This window comes from Sminthopsis crassicaudata, chromosome 2 (assembly GCF_048593235.1).
Source record: "Sminthopsis crassicaudata isolate SCR6 chromosome 2, ASM4859323v1, whole genome shotgun sequence".
Classification (NCBI taxonomy): Eukaryota; Metazoa; Chordata; class Mammalia; order Dasyuromorphia; family Dasyuridae; genus Sminthopsis; species Sminthopsis crassicaudata.
Window position 1 is genome coordinate 626,337,070 of NC_133618.1, and position 27,560 is coordinate 626,364,629.

Genomic DNA, 27,560 nt, shown 5'->3' on the forward strand with positions numbered 1-27,560 from the left:
TGGGCTGTTTACCTAGTTGCTATGGTCCCGTCCTAGCAAGAAATAGCATTCTCAAGATTTAACATCTATTTCTACTTTTTTTTTCTGGATTTGGTAATTATTTTAGGCTGTATTGCATATAGAACTCAAGACTGTACAGAGAAACATGTTTAGTAATCATTCTTGTTTTATTTTGGGATACACACACACACACACATACATACATACATATATACTTTTCTCTGAGTGGGATAATATGTATAGAATTAGTTTTTTTTTTAAATTAGATAGTATTCACCAGATGGATCCTATCCAAGTGGAGAGCCATTTAAAATCAGCACATGTTAACACATTCTAAAAGATAATGCAGAAAGGAACATGTGATACTCTGACCAGCTGAATGAACAAAGCAAGCTTTGTCTAGGCAGATGAACTTTCATATTTATATTTTCAAGAACCAAATTGTGTTGGTTTTTTTAATTGTGTCACTTTTTAGATAGTTACAAAATTGGCAGAAATTATTTTGATTTGTTTCTGTTATTAATCTTCAAAAGAGACATCTAAGTTATCATGACAAATCATGTAATTTGTGTATGTTTGTATATAGACAGAAAAGTGAATATCTATTCATTATTTTTTCTTTGTCTAGGCCACTAAGTGTAAATGTCACCATAATTCTAAAGGGGAGAAGTGTACATATGCTGATAAATACACACAAACATCCTGGAGAAGAATTTCTGTGAGTAATATACCCATATTTGGCCCCCTCCTGAATTATTTAGTGTTGAATGCTCTTGTTTTGCTCTAGTCATATTCTCTTTAATAAATTTTCCTTTCAAAGTTTTTTCCCCCTACAGTTCTTTTTTTCTGTTGCCCCTTAAATATTTCTATGCCTCTCACAGCTTTCATTGTGAAGTTTTTATATTTTTTACATTTTGCACACTGATGTAACTCAACTTCAGTATGTCATCCCCTCTCATTGCACATAAGTCAGAAAAATAGGATTTGCAAATACTTCCAAGGAGCAAAGAATAAGATGTGTTCTTTTCTCCTTGGAGATATATGAGACCATGGAAGGAATAAAATATGTGAGTTTCTTGTTGAAGCTTTTTGTAATTGTTTCATTATTATAGTTATTTGATGGCAATTTCAATTTAAATTCAGCTGTTTCAAGTTCTGTGTAGTAAGTAGGTATCTGTTGTCTGGCATGGTTAGGAAATAGGCTTTTCAGGTTAATACCTATTGATAGCCTTTTGACATACTGTCATTTGTCAAAGATATAAAACACAGTAAAGGTACTTGACGCTAAATTATACTGAGCATGATTTAGTTTTTGATTATTCCTAAGACATTTTAGGATGTTGGATCATCCCTAGGAGTATCAACTACTTTTACAGTGCTAAGTAAGCCATTTCTGACCATTTTGTATTTTCTTAAAAATCTTCAGGAAGATTCTGGTGATATAACTTAGAACTGGTATTCAATGATCTTACCTACTGAGCTCTTTGTGCTTCAGGGAGCATGATATAATTCTAAAACAAAGGAAAAAAAAAAAAAAGAAAGTTTTGAGTAGGGAGTCAGAAGACTTGAATTTGAAACAGGACTAACCCTGTGGCACCTCTGGACCTCACTTTCCTCATCTCTAAAATGAAGCATTATTCTTGTAACAGTCTTGACTTGCAATGCCTCAATAAATGGGGACATGATATACCATGGTATAGATTTGGGAAGCTCAAAGTTAAAATCATAGGATTCTGAGGAAAAAAACCAAAAGCTCAGCCTTCAGGCACATCTGAGTCAACTCTGTGGTGCTACCTAGTATACTTAAGAAAGAAAAACTATTCACTATTGGCAAAATGCAATGACCTACTCTTAGTTATTACAAGCTATCAACCTTGAAGACCAATTTATTCAGCAAGTCACAAAGGTTAAGATGATTTTTCTAAATGTTAAAGGCAATAGAATATAGTCAGGAGAGATCTAAATTCTAATCTCCACTCTGATAATTCATACTTTTGTGACTTTGAATGAGACATTTAACATCCTTTAGCCTTGGTTTCCTCATCTCCAAAATAAGAAAAATGCCTTTCCAGGGTTGTTGAGTTGAATTTTAAAACTTTCTATAAATTTAAGTTGTCAATTTTGTATTTATTTGTGGTGCTTTCAGATTATTTACATATCTGCATGTTGAAGACTTCACTATTACAAACAATGATGGAGTTTGTCTTGCTGTCATAGGGCAAGCTGCTTAATTGGCTCTAGTCTGATGGGAAAACTGAAGAATTTCTGACAGAATCTTCAAGAGACTTGAGGCTGCTAATCAGCAGCATTGTCAAGGGAGTATATATGTCATAGGCAAGGCAATGCTGGTTCTTGTGCTGGGTTTTTCATGGATCCCATCTCTAATGAGTCATTTATGTTCACTAACAGCCTTTGAATGTCAAGGACTGTCTTCATTCGAGGTTAGGTATGCCCTTCAAATATTTGAAGATCAAATACCATATTTTTCCTACTTCTCCTTGCAAAATATCTCCATATCTATCAAGTGTTCCTCACATGGCATGAGCTCTTCAGCATCCTGAATGCCCTTCTCTGGACATTTTCTCTGTTATTAATGATCTCTCTAAAATATTGTGCCCAGAACTACTGGACCAGACAAAGTGTTGACAGAGGTGTACACATTAGGGAACCAACAGCTGCATTGCTCAGTGTGAGAATGAATGAAAAACTATTTTTCAAATTTGGTATGACATATTTGATTCTGCTTTCGTGCTTTCATAAATTAAAATACCCTAATCACTTTTCAAATATTTATAAAAAATAGTTTCTAAAATCTTTTCAAACAGGATTCATGGTAAACTTAAATGGTATTTTAACAAAGTCCTAGGACTGTGTTGAGGATCAGCACACAAAGTTAGACTGGATCATGCTTGAAAGAACACATTAAGGGCTATGGCTCTGAGCAAACAATATGAATATTAATGTATTTAATCTCTTTGTAATACTCCCTTGACTGCTTGTTTCTGGTTTACTTTGCTATTTTCTGACTGTCATTGTTATTTTCTGATGCCCAACCTCATTACTGATTGATATCTTTGAATTATTTTGTTGCTGCTCCCTTGTTATGGAATTGATACTGACCTAATTGGTCTCTAGAGCATTTGTTTTGCTTTCCTATCACCCTCCCCCCGGGCAGATGTCCCGTATATCTTAAGGGATAGATCAGCTGTACTTCAATCTTAAGGACATCTCTGTGAGGTGGGGGGGTGGGGGGGACAGCTATGCAATGATCCAGGGAAGCCAGAAATACAAGCTTCTAGGGATAGTTTGTGACTCAAGGAAGAAATGCCCTTGATATCAGCAGCAGCTTGTTTGAGTAGGACCCTAACCTTTGCCCAGAGCTATGAGCCCCTTGGGAAATTCTCAGGACAAATTGATGAACTTGCTTTTTGTAATCTGGTAACCAAAAGTGAAGGTGATACTTTACTGTCCCCCACTTAAGTGAAAGCTGACTTCCTTCTCTAAAAACTTTCAGATCATAAGGGTGGATATTACCATATGTGACCATTAAGGTGCTCACTGCTGGAAAAGTTCATATGCTTTGTGGCAACTCAAACAAAATTTTGAAAATATTACATGCTTTCTTCTCTTGTTAGGAAAGCTTGTGATTGAAAGAAACAAAATGAGATTAGAGACAGTGAGAATGAACTAGAGATCCTCAATTTCCCATGGCTACTATGTACAAATTGCAGTACTTAGCTTATGAGCAGAGGAGCTCACTTGGGCTTAGAATCTGATTGTATCCTCCTAGATTCTGTTGTCAGAATGTTGCACTTTCTAGACATGTGTCAGAAAACCCATAGTCATGTTATCTTTAATCCAGATAGTGTTGAATGGACAAAGCACTTTCTAAATGGGATGATGTGTTTATGCACATATATTATAAAGTGACTTTATTTTAGAATGAGCTATGAGAGGAAATTTATTATATAAATAGGCTAGTCAAGGGAAATCATTTTCTCCAGGGTTTAAAAAGGGGGTTGGGGGGAATATTTTGGCTAGATATGTTAGTTTAAGGCATAGGTCATGGCTTATCCATACTTTGTATTCCACTTTAGATTTAGTTGCTTAGTATATTCCCAGAGCAGGATTAGAACCCTGCCGGCCTTAAAAAGAGTATCATCCAAATTATACAGTCCCTGGGACCTGATGTCATTGCTTCTCTTGTCAGTTGTATGATGATGAGTACAAGAAATATTTTTACATAGATTTCTTTTTTCTGGGGTGAGGTGTCAAAAAAAACCAAAAAACAAACAAACAAAAAAAACAACCTGGCATCCCACAGCACCAAGCCATTGACTAAAAATGTTAAATAGCATAGGAACAAGCAGAATATCCTGGGTTGCTTTAGTGGTCTCCTTTCAAGTTAACAGTAGAGAGTCATTGAAGACTTTTGAATAGGAGACTGACAAGGTTACCCTATAGATTTAATTTAGCAGCTGTTGTAGAAAATAGATTGTTGTATGGGGAAGAAATGAACATAGGGTTGCTAAAGAAGCAATGTTCTTCCCATAAAACCTGAATCCTAAGAATAACTCATAGTAATAGAGGTAGCTGAGTTTGTGCTTCAACATCATGACTTCAGTCAGCTATACTTTTTCCAGTTCTGTGGACACATGCTTGATCCTCTTCTATCCAGGATCTTGAGTCCAGATTTTCTTGTTCTTCTCTGCTTTTAAGTTGTGGTCATTACTTATTTAGTGGAATTGGACAGAAATAGGGGGAAGTTCAAAGGAAGAATTTCTGTAGAATGGAAGATGATGAATTCTGTTTGAAACATGCTGAATTTGAGGTGCTTATAGGACAGTTTGTGGTGGCAATGTCCAACAGATGGTTAATGATGGAGTACTGAAGTTCAACAGAGTGAGGGCTGGATATTGAAATTTGAATGCATCTGTGGAGAGATGATCTTTGTGACCTATGGGAATAAAATAGAAAGAAAAGAATCCAAAGACAGAACTTTGAATAAGAACAGAACAAAGGGTATTGATAAGAATTCAGACCGATAGAAGAAGAAGAAGTTAGGAAAGACCCATGTCACAGAATTGAGAAATCCAGGAGTATAGAGATTGATTCACACTGTCAAAAATTGCAGAGCTTAATTGGATGAAGATCTAGAAAAGGCTGTGTAATTTTTAAATATGTAATTTTTAAGAATGTTGACAAGAACTGTTTTAGCTAGGTCATAACTTTAGAATCTATATTACAAGTTGAATAAGTCAGTGATATTAGATAGTGTGTTCCAGTGTGCAGCAAGTGGCAGTGACTGTGTATTGATGAAGAAATAAACTAAATGAAATGTCAGGAAGGCCTTTGTAAACACATATCTTGATATATTTCAGTGAATTTGCAGTCTTGTCAACGTGTACAGTCCCACCATTGATTGCAGTCAGAAACTCATCCATGTTTTCTCATCCTGGGTGATGGTTGTCCATATACTCCCATATTTTCTCTTTCAAATAGTCACCTAAAATGTCAGGGCATAAAATGCATAGAATATTTTATGGGTACTAATGAAATACTCTGACTAATTCTCAAGGAAAAACTTCAAATCAGGTATACACAGCAAATATATATCTCTATCTATCTATCTATCTATCTATCTATCTTATCTAATAGTACCAACCATTTTTAAAAATGCTCTTTTACTTTGAGATAAATGTGCAATAGTTCTTATGAAAGAAATAAAGGTAGGAAATAGATTTCTATGAAGTCTGGGAAAATGTAGATTGTATCTTCCTTAATACTGATTTTTATAAAAATACATGTAAAATTAAAACGGGTATACATATGTGTGTATCTGTGTGTGTGAGATAGTATTTGTTCAGAGATAGACTTCTTCTAAAACATAACATTTATTTGATTTTGTTAATATAATTTTAGCTCATCAAATTTAAAAATCTTAACTATATCATTTACATTATGTTGACTCACGACCTAAATTTTTAAGTGATTTTTAAAAAAGCTAAACTTTAAAAATATTAAGTCTGAAAGTGATTTTAGCCGTAATTAATTCAGCCATTGCACATTGTAGAAAACTGACACTGAAGTTTAATTCATTTGCTCAAAGTTACAGCTGTTGGCAGAGCTGGGTTTAGAGCGCATTTCTTCTTGATTCCTGATATAACATTCTTACATTCTTCTTTATATTTAATGTGTTCCTGTCAAAATCAAATAATATAAGGGTTATGGAGAAATCACCTTGTACTTCTTTGAAGAAAAAAACAAAAACACCACCACCATCAAACTTATCTTATTTTGTTCGTATACTTAAAATACTATATTCTTTTATATGAAGCAGTATGGTCCCTTTAGAAGCAGTGTCTTGTTTGGAAGATCAGACAACAGAAAGTTTGAGTAAATGAGGTTTACTGATCTCAGCTTAGATTTTTTGAACTTTAAAGCTGAAAGATACCTAGGCCATCTCAAAAGAGTAAACTGAGTTCCAGAGGGATTAAATGGTCTATTCAGAGTCATGCATTTCTTTAGAGGCAGATGTGAGACTATGAACTAGGATATCTAATTCCCACTCCAATGTTCTATGTCACTTTTGCTTCCCAGAAACACTTAAAAACTTTGGCAGTAACTTTCTTCCCCTTTATTCCCATTGCTTTGCTTATCAAAATACCTTGCACAATAATTTTTATCCAAATCTGATATTTCATTATGAAATACTTTTGAGGTAGAAACCCAGATAGTAGTTTCTTTGTAAGTTGGAGCTTTAGAAAGCTTTGTGGACCATTGGGAAGCTAAATAACTTGCTTATGGTTGCATAGTTATTAAGTGTTTGAAACAGGGCTGGAGCCCAGGTCTGCTAAAATGACTTCTGTTCCATTCAAACACAACACCCCTATGTATCTTTTACCCCTTTAATCAGTATTTATTGAACTAAATTTAGTTCTTGACTTTCCATTCTTATCCTACTTACTCTCTTTCTCTATATTTTTGTAAAAATTCCTATTTTCCCATTCTCAGCTCAATTGCCATGTTCTTCATGAATTCTTTTTATTATACAGCCTAGAATTGGCATCTTCTACCTCTGAATTCCCATAAAACTTTGTACAAATTTATTTTGTCACTTATCATAAAATGCCTTTTATTATAGCTATTCCTACATATTTTTATTTCCCCAACTAGATTATAAGCTCTTTGAGGTTGTTGTTGCCCTTGAACAATATTTTGTTATATTTTTATCTTTAACAATGACTAATATTATAAGTTTAAGCCTTTTACAGATATTTGTGAGATGAAGAAAAGAAGGCAAATGCTTTAAAAATTATTTTTGTTCTCATTTAAGTGATAATTTCTTTTTTTTTTCATAAAATAAGTATGATAAAATTAGATTTTAAAATTGGCTTAATTATTATTGAGCAGGTCTTAAATCTTTAAACACAATCTCTTATTTGCATTTTTCCATTAAATTTTTTTGTTCTTGCAATCAGAATAATAAAAATGTTCCATTAAAAAAATTATATAACTTGTGCTTCCATGTTACAGATCAATTTTAAATTAAGGGAGGGAAGCTACTATATGAAAGAGGGGATACCATCTGAAAAGTCATTTCTTTTTCTGGTTTTCAAAGTGCATATACAATTGATTTTTTTAAAAAATAAAACTAAATATGCATTGTTAGGAGTTTCCTTATTGAGATTCCCTATACCAATGAAATTGCACATCCAGAAACCTTCCTTTCTGCTTCTTGCCACTCTCTGTTCCTTCTCCAAAAACAACCAACCAACTCAACATCTAGATTTATTGTTTTCAGTCAAACAGGATCTTTTTTCCCTAAGTCAGAGATGCTAACATACTGCTATGTCATCTACTATGTACTAAAGGGAAGAGTGAGGTTTGATTATTGCTCCAAAAGATTCTCTTTAACTTTCAATTTAAGAATGCACACATCAGCCTTTTACTTTTCATATAAGAAAACTCTTCTGGTGGAGAATGTTTTGGTGTTTAAAATGAAGTATCCGTTAATATCTGGTTTTGAGATTTATAACTAGAATATTTCTTTATAAGTTAGCTTAAGTTTTAGCTGTGCTCAAAAAATAATTTTATTAAATATGCTGTTTTCACTGCTTATTTGTATACAATTCACACAAAAATACTATCTTCTACTGTATCTACTGATATTATTTTGGGTTACTTCATGAACTTGTAATATTTACCCCCCCAAAAAAAACTTAGAAAATTTTATGCATAAATGTGGAAAAAGTAAAAAATGGAGAAAAGCTGGAACCAAAAGTAAAAATGTGGAAGATGTCCTAAATCACTTACTAAATTCTTAAGTAAACATTTGTTACTGTTCATTTGTTTGGCAAATAGATATGGAAATGATTTACCATTTCCTTCTCTAGCTCATTTTACAGATGAGAAAACGGACAAACAGGGTTAAGTGATTTGCCCAGAATCACACATCTAATAAGTCTCTGAGGCTGGCTTTGAATTCAGGTCTTCTGATTTCAGGTCTAGTGCCCTACCATTGTGCTATTTAGCTGCCCTTTTACTAAACATGTACTCTATTTTTGAATACCAGATGTGTAGAGATGATCTTCTTTCAAAGAAAATACACTGAAATAACATTTCACTTGAATAGAATTGACCAACCTCTCTGAAAATCAAATACAGCTCTCTATTTATGTAATTTAGTGGTGCCATTTTTCTTACTTGTTTTTCACAGAACCTGGTAAGCAAGTGTTTAGTTTGCTCTATAGTATTGAATAAAGAATAAGGCAACCTTTCTTCATATAAATTAATAATAGATTAAAAATTAATGAAATTGGATCATTTTTCATGCTATAAGATTAACATATGGACTGTTTTAGCATTTTGGAAGTAAATTTTGCTCATCTTTTAGATTGCTAAGTGAAAAATCACTATGTATTTAGTAGAATGCTGTTAAATATTATTTTAAATTAAAGAACTCATTTTGTCCCCCTCACCAAAACCAACCCACCCTCCAAACTAATATATGTTGAGGAGATATCATTAAGTCTAAATCCTAATATTTGAGTTAATGATCTCAGATACCAGTTAACTTCTTTGTCTTATCCTTTGAGTGGAGTTGAGGTGAGGATTCTCTTTCGAGCCCCCCCAAAGCTAATTGTTGCCGTGAAAATCAGCTGGGGCATCAGAATGGAAAAAATCCTGATGAGACTTAATGGAGTTGGAAATTTTTGCCTCATCAATCACCAGAGTCACCGTACTCTCTACATGTGTGAAAAGACAGCAGGAAAAATAAAGAAATTCTAATATTAAACTGAGAGAGTGAGTGTTCACTCACAATGACCTTTCATGTAAAATGAGCAGTGAAGCTTCCGTGTGATTTATATCTGAAAAAGCATCTTTTATCCTGGCTTGCCTCTGTTCTATTCTGTAACCTAGACTGAACCTATGTAGAAAAGGGCCAGATTTTTCTTAATCACTCTACTCAGTCACCCTGGCTATAAGAAAAGGACAAACAACCAGAATTCACAGAAAACTAAATCCTAAATCCTATCTCCATATACGAAGTGAAAGAAGCCTGTGTTAACAAAGGCTGTTACTGCTTTCACCCTTGTATTTCCAGTGGATAGCCCCCAGAATTACCTTACAGTTAACCTTTTCATTCCTTCTGGAGATTTAGATTTTTAAGAACTAATTTTCATATATGTTTTAGGAAAATATTTATCTCCTTGGGGCCAAAGTAGGAATTCTCCCTCATCCTCAGAGCTTTGATGAGATGTCATCTCTCTTGCTAAAAAATGATTCTTAAATATTCAAGAAAGACCTCTCTCTGGAGTATTTAAGTATTGTTAGGGCCTGGACATAGAATGAATGGGTGCTTGTTTTTCTTTTTAAAACTCTGTTTTGGTGTTTCTTAAAATTGAAAAGGATATTAGAAGTGGCCACCTAGTCTAACTCTCATTAACTCTCATTTTTCAGATGAGGAAACAGGCTCAGAATGTTATTTGCCAAATGTCTTATCACCGATTGGTGTCAGAGGTGGAATCTGAACTCAGGTCTTCTTGACTACAAGCCTGGTACAATATGAGAGAAATGAATGCCTTTTTAAAGCCTGAGGGATAGAGCTAAACTGTTAAAAGTCAAGCTAGTAAACTGAACAGCCAAGTGGGATTAACGGTTCACAAATCTACCCTGAGACTTAGACTTCCCAGCCCCTTCCCCAAACCCCCAAAACTGTTTGCATATTCACATTACTCATCAGTCATCTTCGCTTGCACTCCTCTTTGAATGATATTGTCCCCATTCTTTAAATTTAAAAAATATTCATTTCACACACTCCAGAAACACTTTATATGGTAATATGTTATTCTAGCCTGCAAACATCAGGTCTTCCTTCACGTGGACTAGATTGCAAACCTCATGCTGGCAGGAATTGAGTCTTAATTATCTTTCCAACCCCTTGGTCAGGGCTCTGCACATGGTAGGTAATTAATAAATGATTAAATAAGTCATTGGTCATCTCTTTACATAGCATCTGGGGTCACCACGTTAGTGTTATGGACAAAGAAACAGAGATCCAGAGAGGACTGCTTGGAGTCACGTACATAGCTAGTGACAGAGTTAAGATTAGACCACTCTGTGCTCTTTCCTTTATAAGTTTTTCACAGGGGGCCTGATTCTCTGAAGATGTTATTATCCCTCACAGCTGCTGCAAATTTTCTTCCTTCCCTTCCACCCCCTATCAAGTTCTTGGTGAGATTCTCTCTTAATAATTTTGCTGCTGTTATGTGATCCTGCAGTAGGTGTCTAAGTGATTTTTAGAGTATTTTTTTCCTCTAAATTTCTGAGGATATATATTCATTTATTTCATTTGAACATTAATTGGTTATAATAACAAAAGTTCCCTTAAAGTTTTTTCTTTTGGATAATATTTTAATAAGTGAAGCTAATGATTTGGATTATTTAGATCTAGAAGTGTGTATTTGCATACTGTAACATGCATACAATAATTTGTTGCAAGTTACAAACTCACCTACCAGAGTCTGTCCTAATGCTGATAATTTTGTCATTTTAAGCCAGTATTCTTTATCCTAAGAGTAAATGATGATTCTTTCCAATATAGAAAATGTTTTGTTTTTAACATTGTTTCATATCATTGATTCTTTGCCTGGTTCATATTTGGTGCTATTTTAGAGTAACATACTTAACATTTCAAGTCACATTTTCCATTTTTTTAATGTTTCATATTCCTACAAAAAGAATATGTCTCACTACTCTATAAAATAAATAAATAAATGGAAATGCCTAGCAAGACACGTTATTATGATTAATTTCAGATTTTCTTAGGTTGAAAGACAAAAGCTTTGCCTCAACATAAGAAAACTGACAGCTTGACTACTGATGATATACTTAGAGCACTTTGTGGTATGGATAAAGGTTGAAACCAAGCCTAAAACTTTTTAACACTGGCTTTATTATTTTTTTTAAAGAAAACAGTATGGCTTTTGGTTTCTCTCTTTTTCTGTTCCCTTTTTTATTATACCTTCTCCCTTCTTTCTCTCTCTGCACAGGGTGGGTATTCTGCTCCCTCCTTCTCTCCTTGGCAGGGCTCATTCCAAGGGAGCCCTCGGACTGTTCCACCGCACCGCAGACAGAGTGAGTCTGTATCTCTCACTCATCCCTCACCTTGGCTTCCAGTAGACCTTCCTTCCCTTTGCACGAAATGTTCATTCTAGAGCATCCTTCTTTCCTAGCCTGAAAGAGCTGCCGGCATATGATATCTATGTCGCTATTTCTTAACTTAACACTTTCTTTGATCGCATGTAAATGACTTTCATAACTTAGACTTTCATAAAAAATATTAAAATTTAATTTTATTCTAACAAAATTCAAGCTTCAAATATTATGAATGGCATAAGCCCTATAAACATATGTGTATATAGTATACTTAATGCATTTTCTTTTTTTATAACCTTAAGATGAATAAGCAATACTTTCTTACCTAGGTATGTTTAAAACATGTTCACACATGTGTACATGGGCATAATGTTTCCAGAATGAAGTTGACTTCATTTATAAATATAGATTTGCTCAAGTATTTCCTTAGATCTTTGGAAGCAGTTCAATAAGGAGGCGTCTTATTAAAAGACGCTTTATGAGAAAGCTCTGTTGTCACTAGTGTTTCTTTTAAATTTATGATCTTCAATATTACAGGGTAGGAAAATGGCTTTCAGATATGCATGGTTTACTAATATTGCTAACAACTTGGTTATTTGAACCCCTAATTCACTTGTTAATTTTAATCTACTTTTCTAAAACTAGATTTATTGTGTTATACAATATGCTTACTATGTGCACATCTGGTAAGTTGGTAATATTTTATATATTTATTGAAATGCCCTTTTCATGGATTTCCTTGAACTTGTGAATTATATTAGTTGTCATTATTAGGCTTTTGTGTAAAGTTTCAGTAGGAGAATTTTAAACAGGTAGGAATATGAATTGTTTTTATTACAAATCATTATAAAACATGTCTTGATTACATGTTTAGATTTAGAATTATGAATTATCAGAAATTTTAAATAGCAGTAGCTTTAAGAAAAATGAATTTGTAAATTAAGTAAATTGAATTTGTCTTTGATGGCCATGCCTCTTTGCTTTGACTGTTCTTCTTAACTGCTCTCCCATTAATGGGATTTCTATGGCAGAAAAGCTTCATGTACAGTATTACTGTCAGTATTTTAGTGTGATTGATACAGGCATTGATTCTAGGAAGTCCTATCAGGTCACTACTTTCGTCTTTCCTTTTTTCTGGGCATCTGGATATCTTTTCCTCTCTGCTATTGCTTTTAACCTTCCTTTTTCCATTCATTTTTTTTTCCTTTTTCCTTTCAACTTTCTATCTGCTTAATCTTTTTTCCAAATTGCCCTTCTTTCTTCATCTTTGATCTCCATGTCCCTATTCCCCCTAGTCTTCTCTGCCTTTAATAATACTGTTGGATTCTTTAAGAGTTCTTGCTTGTAGGTGAAAAGGTTAGGCTAAGTAAATTAAAGTAGGTCTAGTTTGAGTACTGTTGAGTGCAGGAGAGATAGTATATGATTTATTTTTATATTCTCTGGGTGCCTACAGAGTATGTCAAGTACATATGCATTTATTTAACATATTTAGCATGTATTGGTTAGCCTGCCATCTGGGGGAAGGGGCGGTGGGAGGAAGGAAGGGAAAAGTTGGAACAAAAGGTTTTGCAATTGTCAATGCTGAAAAATTACCCATGCATATATCTTGTAAATAAAAAACTATATATAAAAAAGTCATTAATTCAATCCTAAAAAAAAAAAAAAAAAGTACATGTGTATTTGATAAAATGTTCAGAGTTAGTGGAGGGAATGAAAATCTTTTATTTGTTCATACAAACTTTGTTGGTCCCCATGTACATATGGCTAAAAGAAATTTTGTCCCCACATAATTGAATCAGTAGCTTTCCATAGACATATGCCTGCCTGTGTCTGTTTCTTCCTTTTTGAAGATATTTTTTTTCCCTAATGCTGCTAATAGTTATGGCTGCTTTATTTAATACATTTACAAGTGTTTATTGTAGGACATGAGATGAAGAAACTCTTCCTATTCTTTCTAAATTTCACTATAGAGTAGAATAAAGCAATTTTGGTTAATGTCTGTTATTTAAAAAAAAAAACTCATGCATATATGAAACTTGTTTTGATCCTTGAAAAGTAGGGTTATATAATAGAAAGAGCTTTGTCCTTGGAGTCAGAAGCCTAGGTTTGAGTGTTTACTTTTCCACTTGATTGCTTTGTAACTGGGAACAGTTATTTGACTCCTAAATTTCCATTTCCTCATCTGTAAGTTAAGAAATTTAATACTTGCACTGGTTAATTATCTCACCTGTTTGTTGTAAAAAAGCAAAATATGATTGTAAGCTGCAAAGTGACAATCAAATAATTACATTATTATTGTAATGAGAATATATCATTATTTCCTTTTGCAAAGAAAATTGGATAAAAATCTTATGACCTGTTCATGTGGTGCCTAAATTCTCTTTTCTTGATAATCAAGAGATGAATCAATACTAGAAAAATAAAAGGATTTTTTCCTTCTATTCTTTTTCCTTCCTTCATTGGTTTTGTTTTTTAATCCAAAAAATTATTCCTAAAAACATAATCAGCCACAGATGACTAAAAAAGCTAGCTCCCATTTTTTTTAAGGCAAGAGCTTACAAAGCTCTTTTCTCACAATATATTTATCAGATTGATAAATAATCTATCTGTTACTTCTTTTTCAGATTAAGACAGAGTAACTTACTCATGATTCTAAAGCTAATTGGTAATAATATGGGGTTTGAATACAGATTTTTAATCCAAGTTCGTGCTCTCTCTAACTATAACCCACTACTTTCCAAAGAATTAAAAAAGAGAAAAAAAAAGCATATAGAAGAGACATTCTATACAAGGATGTAGCCGTGCTTAGCATAGGCCTGAGTCATAGTAAATGTTTCAGATGTTTGTTGTCTTATTGATCAAATGCCTCAGTAGACTGACTTTACTGAAGGAGGAATGTTCTTATGGAATGTAATGAGTAATATTTTAAAAGAGAGACATAAACATACCCTAGTGCTTTAAATAAATGCCAGTTTTTCTTTCTTTGAAACAATCATAACACACCGTTTCATGGTTTTATGAAGCCAAACAGTAATTTTTCATAACGCATTTTTTCCCTTAGAAATCTATCTGGGGGCAGCTAAGTGGCAGAGTGGATAGAGCACCAGTCCTGAAGTCAGGAAGACCTGAGTTCAAATTTGGTCTCAAACACTTAATACTTCCTAGCTGTGTGACCCTGGGCAAGTCACTTAATCCCAATTGCCTCAGCAAAAAAAGAAAAGAAAAAAGAAATTTATCTGGCAGTATAATTCTAGTGATTTCTAGGGATCTCAGTTAAAGTCACTCAAACAGTTGTGACCTTCCTTTTGTCCAGTGGGAATTCTCAATTCAGTTTGATTTTATCCATATGGTACTTATCAGATCTTTGTACTCTCTGCCCTTTAGAAGGTTCTTCTGTGAAATGGCAATGCTAATTGAAAAATTAATCATAAAAGTGATTGCAGATTCTATGAGATGATTTTCCTGATTAGGAAAATTTTAAATTAAAAATCGAGCAATTGACAAGCATTTATCAAGCAACTATGTGGCAGATCCTGTATGAGATACTGACAATAAAAGGCAGTAATTAAACAGTGCCCCTTGAGAAGATTAAATTCTATTTGGGAGAACAAACATGTACCTGTACCAGTAAATACAAAATATATACCAGTTACTGGAGGGGAAATTATCAACTAATGGGATGAGGAAAGGCATTTTTATAAGGTAGTGCTTTATCTAATCTTTGAAAGAAATTAAGGATTCTGAGAGACAGAGATGAGAAGGAATATGTAGTGACAAATCAAGTTGTAAAAGGAGGCGTAATAAATTGTAAAGGACATTAAATGACAGAATAATTTATATTTTATCCTAAGATTATAGGGATCTTTTGGGGACCATTGAGAAGTGACATGGTCATCTAAGACCTGTGCTTTAGAGAATCTTATCTGCACCTGGTGGCAGATGGGTTGGAGTGGGAAAAGATTTGAGGCAAACAGACCACTTAGAAGGCTACTGCAATCATCAAGGTGAAAGGTGATGACCTGAACTACAGTGTTAGTCATGTGATTGAAGAGAAAAAGGCGGTGGAGGTGTGAGATGTTATAAGAGTAGAAAAAAATAGATTTGGCAGTTGGGGTGAAAGGAGGATAAATGTCCAAGATGATGCTGACATTTGTGATCATGGGTTATTGACTGGAACATTAACAATAAGATAGAAGTTTAGAAAGAGGTATGTAATTGGGAGAAAGACAAGGAGAGCTATTTTGAAAAATGTTGAGTTTGAGATACTTATGGAATATCTAGTTTAAAATGTTTGATAGGCAGTTATGTGTTACTGGAGTTTAGGAGAGAAACCCTATTTAAACCTATGTAGAAGCTAATGAAGTTGCCAAAAGAGAAACTTATAGAGAGAAGAAAAATTATCCCAGGACAGGGAATATACCCACAATTAAGAAGCTGGATATCTGTGAAAACTCAAAGGAGATTGAGGAATGGTCAGCCAGAGGAGAGTCATAAGAGGACAACTGTATTCCAAAGATCCAGAGAAGAGGGCAGCCAGCAATGTTATATGCTGAAGAGAGGTCAACAAGATAAAGAAAAGGCTAGCACGTTTAATTAAAAGATCATTGATAACTGGAGAAGAGAGCAGCATCAGTTAGTTGCATGATTACAACTAAGAAGCTAAATTAACAAAAGCTTGAGAAGCAAGTGAGAGAAAAGTGAAACTAAGAAAAGTATACAGCCTTTTTCTCTGGGAATTTAGCTATGAAATGGATTGGAGATAAAGGATTAGCAGAATAATTTTGCCCATTTAAATGTATTTACAAATAGATTTATTTACTTCATTTTAGGATACCTGATTTAATGATTGTAGAAGACTTGCCTTTCCCTTTATCTTAATCAAGATAAATTCCTTTGTCTAGGAAACTAATTCATCTTTAATTCTTGTCTTCACTTGAAAAATCTAGGAGGAGGGTGGGGGGTAGAAGATAAACTTTATTTTATTTAAGCAAAGTTCCAATACACCAGGAGATTTCCTTTTTAGCAAAATAAATTCTTTAAATACTTAATACAATTTGTTCCTCTTTTCTGCAAGTCATTTCTCATTAAAAATTCATGCCAAAGATCCATGTCAAAAGGATGTATTCATAATTATAAGTTTATGTTATAACTATTTGTAACATTGCTATAGACTATTTGATACAGGAAGCTATTTTAAACTGTTGTAGCTAAAATTTAAAATACAATTTCAAAGTCAATAAAAACAGTAGTAATGAATGTTATAGAGTAAATTGAAGATAAGTTTAAAAAAATTTTGTGTTTTTTTCTGAATTATTTTCAGATTTTACAATTTATGTGAGGCTTATCTTTTTTTTAATTGAATGTTTTAAAAATCTGAAAAATAGCATTTTATATGTTCTCAAATGATTTCTATCTTTCTCTTACAGCACTGACATATGTTTATGTATGCTTCATCAAAAATAAATGCCCTCAGCCTAGCAAAATTCTCTCATATATCCATAAAAAATTTTTAACAATAGTAATAGTATAGTTTCATAAAAATGTTTTTCTTAAGATTTTTGTATAAATGATACATTTTTCACAAACTGAATAATTTTTAAATTAAGAACTAAATTAAATTTATCATTCCCAATATTAATTTTACATCCAATCAGAAGCAATAAATTGCTTCAGAAACCTAGTATAAATACCTGCCAGAGTATTAAGTTTTTGCTACTAAAATGATTGTATTTAACCACATGACCTCTCAACATGAAAAACATGTAGCAAAACAAATGTAAATGTTGTCAAGATTTTTCTTTCACTAATAGCTAGTAAAACTGCAATTTATGCTGAAACTCTCTTTAAAAAAATATTACTCTGCTCTTCATGCTATTATTTATCATGTGCTGTTGATAGACCTTCATTGCCCCATTGCTGGAAATATAATGCACCCTCTTCACCATTCTGAGTAATCTTTTAAACTTCTAAACTGATTTTATTCATGGCATATTCATTTATGGATTTTTACTTTCTAACTCTGTCAAATAGATCCATCAAGCATATATTTATGAGAGTTGGTCATAGATTTTTATTGATACAAGTAAGTTTTAAGTTTGAGCATTGAGGTGCCATCTCAAATAAGTGTGAAGGATGCCTTTTCATAAATCAATACAGAAATAGGGGGAGGAGGAGGAATGAATGCCATTCTTAGATTGATATTGATAGATCACAGGCTTATAGTTTCATAGGATTAGAATTGGAAGGGATTTTGGAGGCCAACAAATACCACTCAATTGTGTTATAGATGAGGAAACTAAGGCCCAGATAAGTTAAGTGACTTGCCCAGGTTAACGTGGTTGGTATGTGTACGATGTGGAATTTGAACTCAGCATTTTTTAGTTCAGATCTAGCACTTTTCCATTATACTTTTCCATCATACTACACTGACTCATGGAGTCCTGATGAGGTTCAAGAAAGCAGCATTTTATGGAGTCCATTCTGTATTCTCTGTATTCAGAGACCCAGAACTTCAGGACAATCAGATATCGATACCCTTCATTATATAAATTCCACTTTAATGATCACAATTTTCCTGAACTGTCTTCTCCTCTCTTCTCAGCTCTCCTTCCCACTTTTTTGTATCTAATCTGCATTGTTCCAACATATCTTCAGTTTGTTCAGATCAAAGTGATTTGATTTTTGTATACCCAATGTGTATCCAGGTAATGATAAAAAGTAAGGGCCTGAGTGGGAAAAGAAGACAAATACAACCATATTTCTTTTAACGTTACAAATTATTGAGAGAGTGAGCTGAATTTTATTTTAAAATAATTTAAAAAAAGAATAAATTGCAATTTAAAATATGTTCCTTATGACATTGTGCTTCAAATATTAGAAATTGTAGTACTTCATTTCTTTTACATAAAGTTTCTTCAGCAGGAATCTGCTGGGTATAATAGTCATAAATAGGATTTTGAACTCAACTTTTGTTATTGTAACTGTAGCATCTTGGTGCTCAAACTCTTGCACTTTAAAGAAGTAGATTCTGTTTTGATTATCTGAATTTGGAAAGTGAACTTTCAAGTTCAATTTTTAACTGAGTAATTGTGCCCAGTCCGTAGACTCTTCTGATGTGTTCTGTGAGGTTAGAGATTAGAAAATTAAGTCACATTAGCTTTCAGTGGTTATATGCTTAAAAAAAAAAAAAAAGAATGAACTTAGACCATTATTTGGTCATTATTTGTTAACTAATCTTATAGTTTTAGAAGTTGTTTCTATGTGTTCTCCTTTATTGCATTTTGTTCAAAAACTAATGTATTTGTTAAGCTATCAGATGGTACCAGCAGTTTTTTTTTCTAAGTTTTGCCTAAAGCAATATTCTTAGGAGGAAAAAGGTGTGCTGTTTACTAAGATATCCCGAAAACTGATTTGTGGAACATAAATGTGGAAAATTTCTGTTATGAAGCCATAGCACATGCACAGGAATAGGCCTTTTGAGGATCAAATTTTATCTGTAATGCATGGTGGTATATACACTGAATATTTGCTGATACAGAATCAATGGTTCTGGATGGTCTAAGAAAAACAACATCATACTTAAGTGAGAATCAAATTACTCCTTCAGAGAACTTTGTTACTTTAGCAGTGGCAAGGGAAGAATAAAATAAATTGAACATAGTGGAGAAATCTAAAAAGTTCTACATGTATTATGTGCACGCACGTGCTGACATACAAGATGGATAGAGATATGAAATGATTAGCACTAATTTTGATTTTCTTCTCACAAAATGATACAAGAATACATTTCACTCAGCTCTTAGGTGTGAACACATTAAATTATAATAAAATTATTTTATCTTTCATTGATACAAGATTCTTCCTGTATGTAAATCCTTGAGGTTGAAGAGTTGTTTTTTTTTTTGAAGTGATAATTATTTGAACTGATTTTCATACCATTATAGATATTAGTGAGAATTAAAAATAAATTAATTTATTTTAATAAAGCATATTAAATTTAGTAAGTAGTGATGCTAAGGGAGAAATTAAAACCTCTGAGTTGCTATTCTGTCATGGCAATTATACTCATTGTTATGTGTTGGTCCTCTGACATCATTGTCCTTGTCTTTTTCTTGTCTCTGCTTTCCCATTATGCCATTGGCAAGGAGTTGAGAAGTTAGTCCATTACTTCTATGATAAAGCGTGGTACAGTACAATTTCAGATTTCTTCCCACCATCTTTTTCCATAATTGTTGTTTTTCCCCACTTTGCATGGTGCATGCATGTCAAAGTCCTGCATGAATTAGTCATGCTATATATTGCTCCATTTTCTTCCTTCCTCCCAATCCCTCAAAATGCTTGAGAACCAACTTTTACATGTACCAGAAAAACTTTTGAAGTGGATCCAAGATCTATAATTTAAGGTTGGGTAATCTTTAGCGAAAATGTCCTCTTCCCTTGTTAGCCACATAATAGCTTTTATTCAGCTTCAAATTTTCAGCAGTTTACTTGACTGTGATACAATTATAGATGCTTAGAAAAATAAAAATAGCATATTTTTATCTCCCCATCACTAGGCTAACTCCAAGGACATTAAACATTGAACATAGAAAATTCTTTTCACCTAAGAATGCTATTCTCCATATTTGGATCACTCACTACTTGTGTCTCCATAGCTACACCAACTCCAGATCTTAGAAATATTACTCCCAGTTGTGCCCTTCCTAAAATATTTGGATTTCTAAAACATTTTGGATCAACATGAGGAAGAAAATACATGCTGATAAACCTAGTGTTGAAAACAGACTAACCCAAGGAAGAGAAAGAACCAGAAGATTGATTAAGATCATGGAGTCACAAATTTGGAGATGAAAAGTTACTTCCATTGAATCTAACACCCTCATTTTAGAAATGAGGAAATTCATGACTTGTGCAGTCACAAAGCAATAAGGAAGTTTGAGAAGCAGACTGTCTTGAGAAAAATGAAAATGAGACATGAACCTTTGCTGTCTTTAAGCACAGATAACTTCAGACTAATCCTACAGTTAATCGGATAAATAGCACAAAATGACTTTTATTGTGCTTCATTTTTCTACCTTATTCCTTATATAGAAGCACATAGACTTTTTGGTGAGGAAGAATAATGCCATATATCTCTTGCTTTGATTTTAGCACATGGTTGCTGTGTTTCAGATAGCCTATATTTAATTACTTAATTCTCCTTGTAACAACAGACAAAAGTATGTTAGCTACATACAGAATAGGGAAGAAAAAACAACATTCAAAACCTTTTAAATGATAGTGTTAGGCTTTTTCCATCATACTCAGAACATTTTTTGAATGGCATTTTGCCATTAAGATTATTAATTGCCATTAAGATTTGGGAGTATCCTAAAAACTCTTCTTTCCTTAGCAATATAGTGCCAGTTTGCCTAGTTTGTTCCAATGTCTAGTAAATACTAGCTATATAGGTAAAGGGTTTGGGGCTGTATATAGTATCCAAGGCAAATTGACCTTCATGTATTAATTACTAATGCTGCTGTAATATTCTCTAAAAGAAAAATACACTAAGATAGAGTTGATTTCAAGCTATACAGTTCCTTCAAGCTATACAGTGTTTTTCATAAAAATTTGCCGTGTCCAAAGAATTCATTACCAAGTGTCTAGCCTGCTGGAAATGAGCCTCTATACTTAACTGTAACTGGTCCTTGGAAAACTCCTAGTTGGTTTGTTAGGACCAAACTTAAAGCATTTTCACCATGGTATAAGACCTGTCTAAGTTGTACTCTTAATTGCATGACTTTTATGAACTCAGAGTTACCCCCATGCCATGTAGAAGCATTGGTGAGAAGTAAAGCATTTATTTTAGAGCAGATAAAGCATGTATCATATTTACTAAATTTAAAATATTAATCTCTAAAACCCATTCATGAATCTCTTTAGAAAACTGACAGTATTGATTACTTTTGAGGAGTCAGGAACATGGTTGATTAGTTCATAAGATTATAGGATCAAAGATTTAAAGCTGGAGAGAGCTTTAGAACTGTTCCCTTCATCGTATGGACAAGAAAACTGAGGCCTACAGAGAGATTAAACTGATCTGATCTGCATCTGTTCCCACAGATAATAATTGACACAAGTTAAAATCTATGTTCTCTGATTCTGTCTAGAACCCATTCCAAATAGCTCACTGGCTTTTATCATATAAAAATTGTTTAGTTTTTAGGTTTTATTTCTAATATAACAACACAATTTCATTCTTCTAAGAATTTTTTTGGTCATTCTTCATTAATTAGGAGCATTGTTTTCATGTTAGGTAGATGATTTTTGAGGTTCCAAGTCTGAGACTTTTATGATTCTAGAATTTTTGAGCTTCAGTCACTAGATTCATACTTTGTATTTTAAGAATTTAAAGAGATTTGCATGGGTGAATAATTACCTTTTGCAGCTTGAGCTATCTAAACAGTAATTCAAAATTTAAGTAAATTCGTTTTTAGTTAAACTTCTAATATTTAATTAAAAATTTGTATCTTAACATTCATGCCATTCTTGTTTAAACATTTAACTTGACTTTTTTCTTTGACTTTTAAAATCTGGTTACCATAGGTGTCATATTTATAATGTCCTTATTTTGAAAGGGAGGGTAGGTGTAGTCAAATAATTTGAATTTGTTTTTATGGTACCTAATAAATGGAAATTTCTGTCTTTTTACAATTTGATCTGACAATAAATATCTGTAATCATGCCTATTAGAGATAATCTATTACAATTCCTACTATTTTTAGAATTTTTATATTACTTTAGAAAACAAGAAATAGAGAACAGTTCATATTTCTGTATTAGAAGGTTAAAGACAACAGAAAGGGAAGGGGAACTTTTCTTGAAAAAAATCTTATCAAAATTGTCTTTGTTTTTCTCTTTTGAAAGTTGTTTTTTCCCCCCATCTCTAGTGTTTTATTTGTTTAGTACCTCTATCCTTCTGCCACTAATAACCCAATTTTCTTTTTTACTTTTCATGACTACTCTCAATTGGACTAGTTTTCAATGATTCCTAAGAAAGAATATCTTGAATAAATTGCATAGTGAACTCAGCCACTTAAATTGTTGATTTATTTATTCTAGTCATGGCTGGCTCATAGTAGATATATCCTTAGCTTTACTTCTAAGAGCTCCTAACCAGAAAGTGTGAGAACTTTTAACTTGAATCTCTCACTGCTAGAACCCTATGATAAAATAAATTTTGAAAGTCTAGGAAATTTAATAGATGATAGTTTAATCGATATGGCATGAATTTTAAAACTATAAAGACGCTGTGAAAAGTTTAATTCAAAATGAATCCACTTGATTTTGAATTATTGTCTCAAATTATTTGTGTCTTGTTAGGACTGTGCTAATTATTAGATCAAGATCATTGAAATCCTGTGGGCCAAGTTAACTTTGTTCATGGCTAAAGTCTCACTTTTTACACTGATCACAAACTGAACATTGACCCCTAGACAAGAAACTATTTTTACACTTGATGATTGTAGGTGAGAGACATCTTGTTGCTAAAGGAATAATTGATTCAATTATCCCTTTACTTTCAATAATATTACTCATGTCTCTCCTTTGTAAGATTAAATGTCAATTTTTATATTTTCCGTGGTGATTGTTGATTACTTGTTGGTTATGCACTTAAATAACTATGGTCTCGTCAGTAAGAATATCTCCTCCCCTGATGCAGATTACAGTGGTGCATAACATGAAGTACTTACTTATTATTACCAAATGAACCAATTATATTGAAAAAAAGCTATATATATTTTAAGTTCACAGGTCACCACCTGTTAAAGCCTATTGGCATTGTTGTTCATTTATATATCATGAAATATTTTTCTACGTGTGGATTTCTATGTACCTGGCTATATGAAGGAAGCTTTGTGTATGATGAGGCAGACATCTAAATATGGGCTACACAATATGTGTAAGCTGTCATAGCCACAGACAGGGCAAAAACATCTTTGGAAATGTTTCTTTCCAAATCTTTTCATTAGAAAAAATGAAAGTAGATTAGAGTTATCCACCGATATTTTACTGAAATAATACCTGACACAATCATCATCAAACCTAGTGTATTTGCTGATTAACACAGTTCCAAACTCAAATATAAATAGTGTACATAAGATGCCTGCCTTCCAAAGGGGAAGAGGTGATTGATTATATGTTTATAATTATGCTAAATAAACTGAGCTACTGATTAAAGACAAATGCATGGAGTGATAAGATTAAAGAAATCAGTTAGCTATGAGTTCTTGCCTCTACAATTTTTAATACATCTATAAAAATAACATTATGGAACAAAGATTTTTCTATAGTGTCGGTCACTAAATCCCTTTTCCTGATTATTTTGGACATTTCTGTAGAGTTTTTAGCCAACATGAATTTTTGTTTGCATAATCACTCTTCTTGTATGTTTCATGAATTCACTTATATTTTTGCCAGTTTTTTTTTTTTTTTTTAAGCACAAAAAAACATTTTCAAGCTGCATTAAACACCAGATCAGCACATCTCAGGATATAATAGTGATTGTATTCCTATTGAAGTTTATTGTGGTTAATGTTGTTTTTCATTTTGACAGCCTCAAGTACTACAGCCTTCCAGCAACCTTCCCAGGCCCACAGACCACGTCCAGGGAAAGCTAATAAAGCCGCAACACATCGAGGCCCACAGTGAAAGTTCTTCTGTGGACTCACATCAGGATGTTGAACGTCTGAATGAAAATTTTGCAGATGATTTTCAACAAAAAAGTGATTATAGCCTCAGAGAACTGCCCCAGTCACTAAAATCATCATTGATTATGAAGGAATTTACTAAGAATATACCTTCTGAAGAACACATGAGTATGACAGGGAATGTTTCAAAGCCTGATCAGTTGACTAGTAATAAAACAAGTGAACTGGAATCTGCACCCTCTTTCCAAGTGAGTACAGAAGAAGACCAAGCTCCAAAAGCTGTGAAAAATCAGCCTTTGTTCACAGCTAGTACTACCCATCCAAAGGCCTTGCAGTTTCATAAGCCATCAGTTGATAATACTTTGGTACCTTATCCAGGGACCATTTCTGAATCATCTCACAGTAGACCAACAGCTTGCAAGACATCAGAGTTAACAACATGTAATCCAGCAAAACTTCAAACTACGAGTCAGACAAGCTTAATAAGTAAGCCGAATCAGAAAGCTTCTAAACTTCGCCCACCTTCAGTCTCCTCTTTTAAACAGAAGCAAATAATAAGCAGTCCCAGACAAGAGTCTCAGAACTTCCAAGGCAAGACAAACATCCCAAGGCCATTGACACAAAGAAAAGAGATCATCCAACATCAAACTGCCAATTTCCACTCTGGGGATTGTTTGACCTCTAAACGGTATTCTCGTCTCCCTAAGCCAAAGATACATTAAGGACATAATCATCACATGCCCATTTCTTTGGAAAGATTTGTTCATTCTATAATTGTTTTCCATACATCTGATTCCCATGGTGAAGGCACTATTAAAAAGCCTGCAAGTCTTGATATTAAAACATAGAAGCTTCGATTAGTTTTGCTATTTAATTCAATTCTATTACCTAGTTGAAGCCTATGCCGTCTGAATGTTCATGTCTCAGGTAAACTCAGATGTTTGCTTATCCATCTCAAAGACCTGCAGAAGAACTTGAGTTTGGTCCTCCCCACCAAAAAAAAAAAAAAAATGCTTTACCATAGTGTTCCACTAAACAAATATTTAGGGTATATGGTTTGCTGACACAGTCCTTTTTTATAATTCTTATTAATCATGATTATTTAAAATACGAGTCTTTTTTGTTTGCCCCAACTTTTGAATATAACCCCTATTTAAGAGGCTAGAGATGTTGGAGAGCTGATTATTGGCTGGTACTCTATTTCAGAGGCTTCTGCAAAACCTTTATGGTCATCTAAAGAACTCAAGCTTTTAGCAGGTTATTAATGTATGTTATATTTTTCTCTTGCAAAAATCAACAAATCTTTTAATTGGCATAACTTCCCTGGCCTTCTCTGGGTATCAGACAAATCTCCCAGGCTGAAGGACATCATCTTATGTGTAAACATCTATGCATTGCTGTAACATCTCATTGGCATAATTTTTATGTTCAGTTGATGTTGTTACTGGCTAAATTTTGGAAATGGAGCTGAAGATGCATCTATTTGCAAAACTTGACGATGCTAAGAGTTTTGCTGGTGATTGAATCTTGAACTTATAAAGTTAAGGATTCATGATACCTGTGTTTAAGGTTCTACATAATATATTTTAAATTAGGTCTTTTAACTTTATTGTAATATTTGTATTTATTGACTTTCTGCTAATATCAGAAGATTCTGAAGTACCTGACTTGAAATGTTTGCACAAAACTTTGATGTATGTATAGGGATTTAAAACTATTTTGCATAATAAAAACTTGTGTTTAATAAGTAATATTTTGAGAAAAATCACAGATTTGCTTTAAGCAAGCCCATGATATCATGAGAAGAGCTGGTACTCTTTAAGTGCTTTGATTTTGCTTTTCTATGTTTTTTTTTTCTATCTTGTTTGTATGGGAGTGTGCGCATGAGTGACAAATTCATTGGAAGGTGATTAGAAACTGAGGACGACTCGTACAAGAACTAGAGCTGGGGAGGGAAGAGTCTTTAACTAAACTGTTTGACAGATGTTCTCAGTTACTTCTTTTTCTTTTACAAGGCAGCTGTGGGACCCTGCAGTTAGTGCATGCATAGATCTAGTGGTGTTTTAGTGCCATCAGGCTACAGATTTCCTTTTGTATTTCTCCAGCAATAGCATCAGCCTGGAGTAATATTTTCCAAGAGAGGTAACGATTACAAAGTGTTGTGGATAACCAGAAATATTGGGTCAGGGTTTGTTTGTTTGTTTTGTATCTGCTGACTATTAATTAAAGGGAATATGGCTAGGAAATCAGTTGCATGTATTTCCAACAATTCCTTTAACAATAATTTACTGATGAGAAATAACTACCCCTTTAGAAATAAAATAGGCAAATGTTTCACTTTCTTTTTTATTTGAAATTACAAAATGCAATTTGTCCTCATGCTTACTAACTCATCTTTCATTCTGAATTGTCAGAAACCATTTCTGTGCACATGTTTGAAGATATATCAGCCACATATGTTTAGGCCTTCCTGATAACAACAACAGACATACACATACAAAATCCCTCAAGAATAGGTTTACCCTTGCCATAAATTCTAACTGAAAAACAGCAGTATTATAGCAGGTTCCTGATATAGTGTCCATTATGGTCATCTTAGTGTACTCAGACCTATCAATAAGACATCATAATGTTCATTAATGGAGACAGGCTCTTGGGGCTTAAAATATGGAAAAGATTAGTCCTTTTCCTTTGTGAAAATTAAAAATAATTGTATAGGTGCAGATGACTTGAAAAGCATTGATTAGAACATTAGGTAGATAAATCTTTTTAGAATGCTTTAAATAACAATCATTGCTGCAGCCCATTTGCAATTTTTTTTGTTATTTTCATTTGTGCAATATTTTCAGGAGAATGAGACTACTGTTCAATGTATTTGAATAGAGATGAGAGCCTTTATTAACTATTATTACAAGTGAAAAAATACAAGGAAAAAATCAGATTTGCACTTTAAATGAGCTTTATTGCTTAGAGTTGTGCCTAAAGTAATCAAAAAGCCTCCTGTTGTACGTGACTTTTTTTGTTTGTTTGAAATAAATTTCTCTGTAATTGTTGCTGTTGAAGGCATCTGTACAGCACTGAACCTAAAGCTATTATGCCACCTCGCATGTCACTTTTTCCCCTACATTTTCTTTGTATGTTCCTTTGTTTTCCTATGTTTTTGACTTAATAGCATACCATAGAATCTTTTTGTTTCCTCTAGCTGCCACT

The 27,560-nt window shown here is 33.3% G+C and overlaps 1 protein-coding gene across 11 annotated transcripts in view; it reads left to right on the top strand.

Moving 5' to 3' along the window:
• Positions 1-25,205, top strand: part of CCSER2 (coiled-coil serine rich protein 2) — a 114,846-nt gene extending 89,641 nt beyond the window's left edge. For 6 of the 11 annotated variants that reach the window (XM_074296376.1, XM_074296375.1, XM_074296377.1 and 3 more), the window contains 2 exons: positions 629-718; positions 24,257-25,205. In XM_074296376.1, the coding sequence (XP_074152477.1) occupies positions 629-718; positions 24,257-25,072 (906 nt within the window). In that variant the 3' untranslated portion in view covers positions 25,073-25,205. Of the gene's footprint in view, positions 1-628; positions 719-11,555; positions 11,641-19,805; positions 19,846-24,256 lie in introns of all 11 variants that reach the window. The other 5 variants (XM_074296380.1, XM_074296385.1, XM_074296386.1 and 2 more) reach the window with 3 other exon arrangements.
• Positions 25,206-27,560: the final 2,355 nt, after the last annotated feature.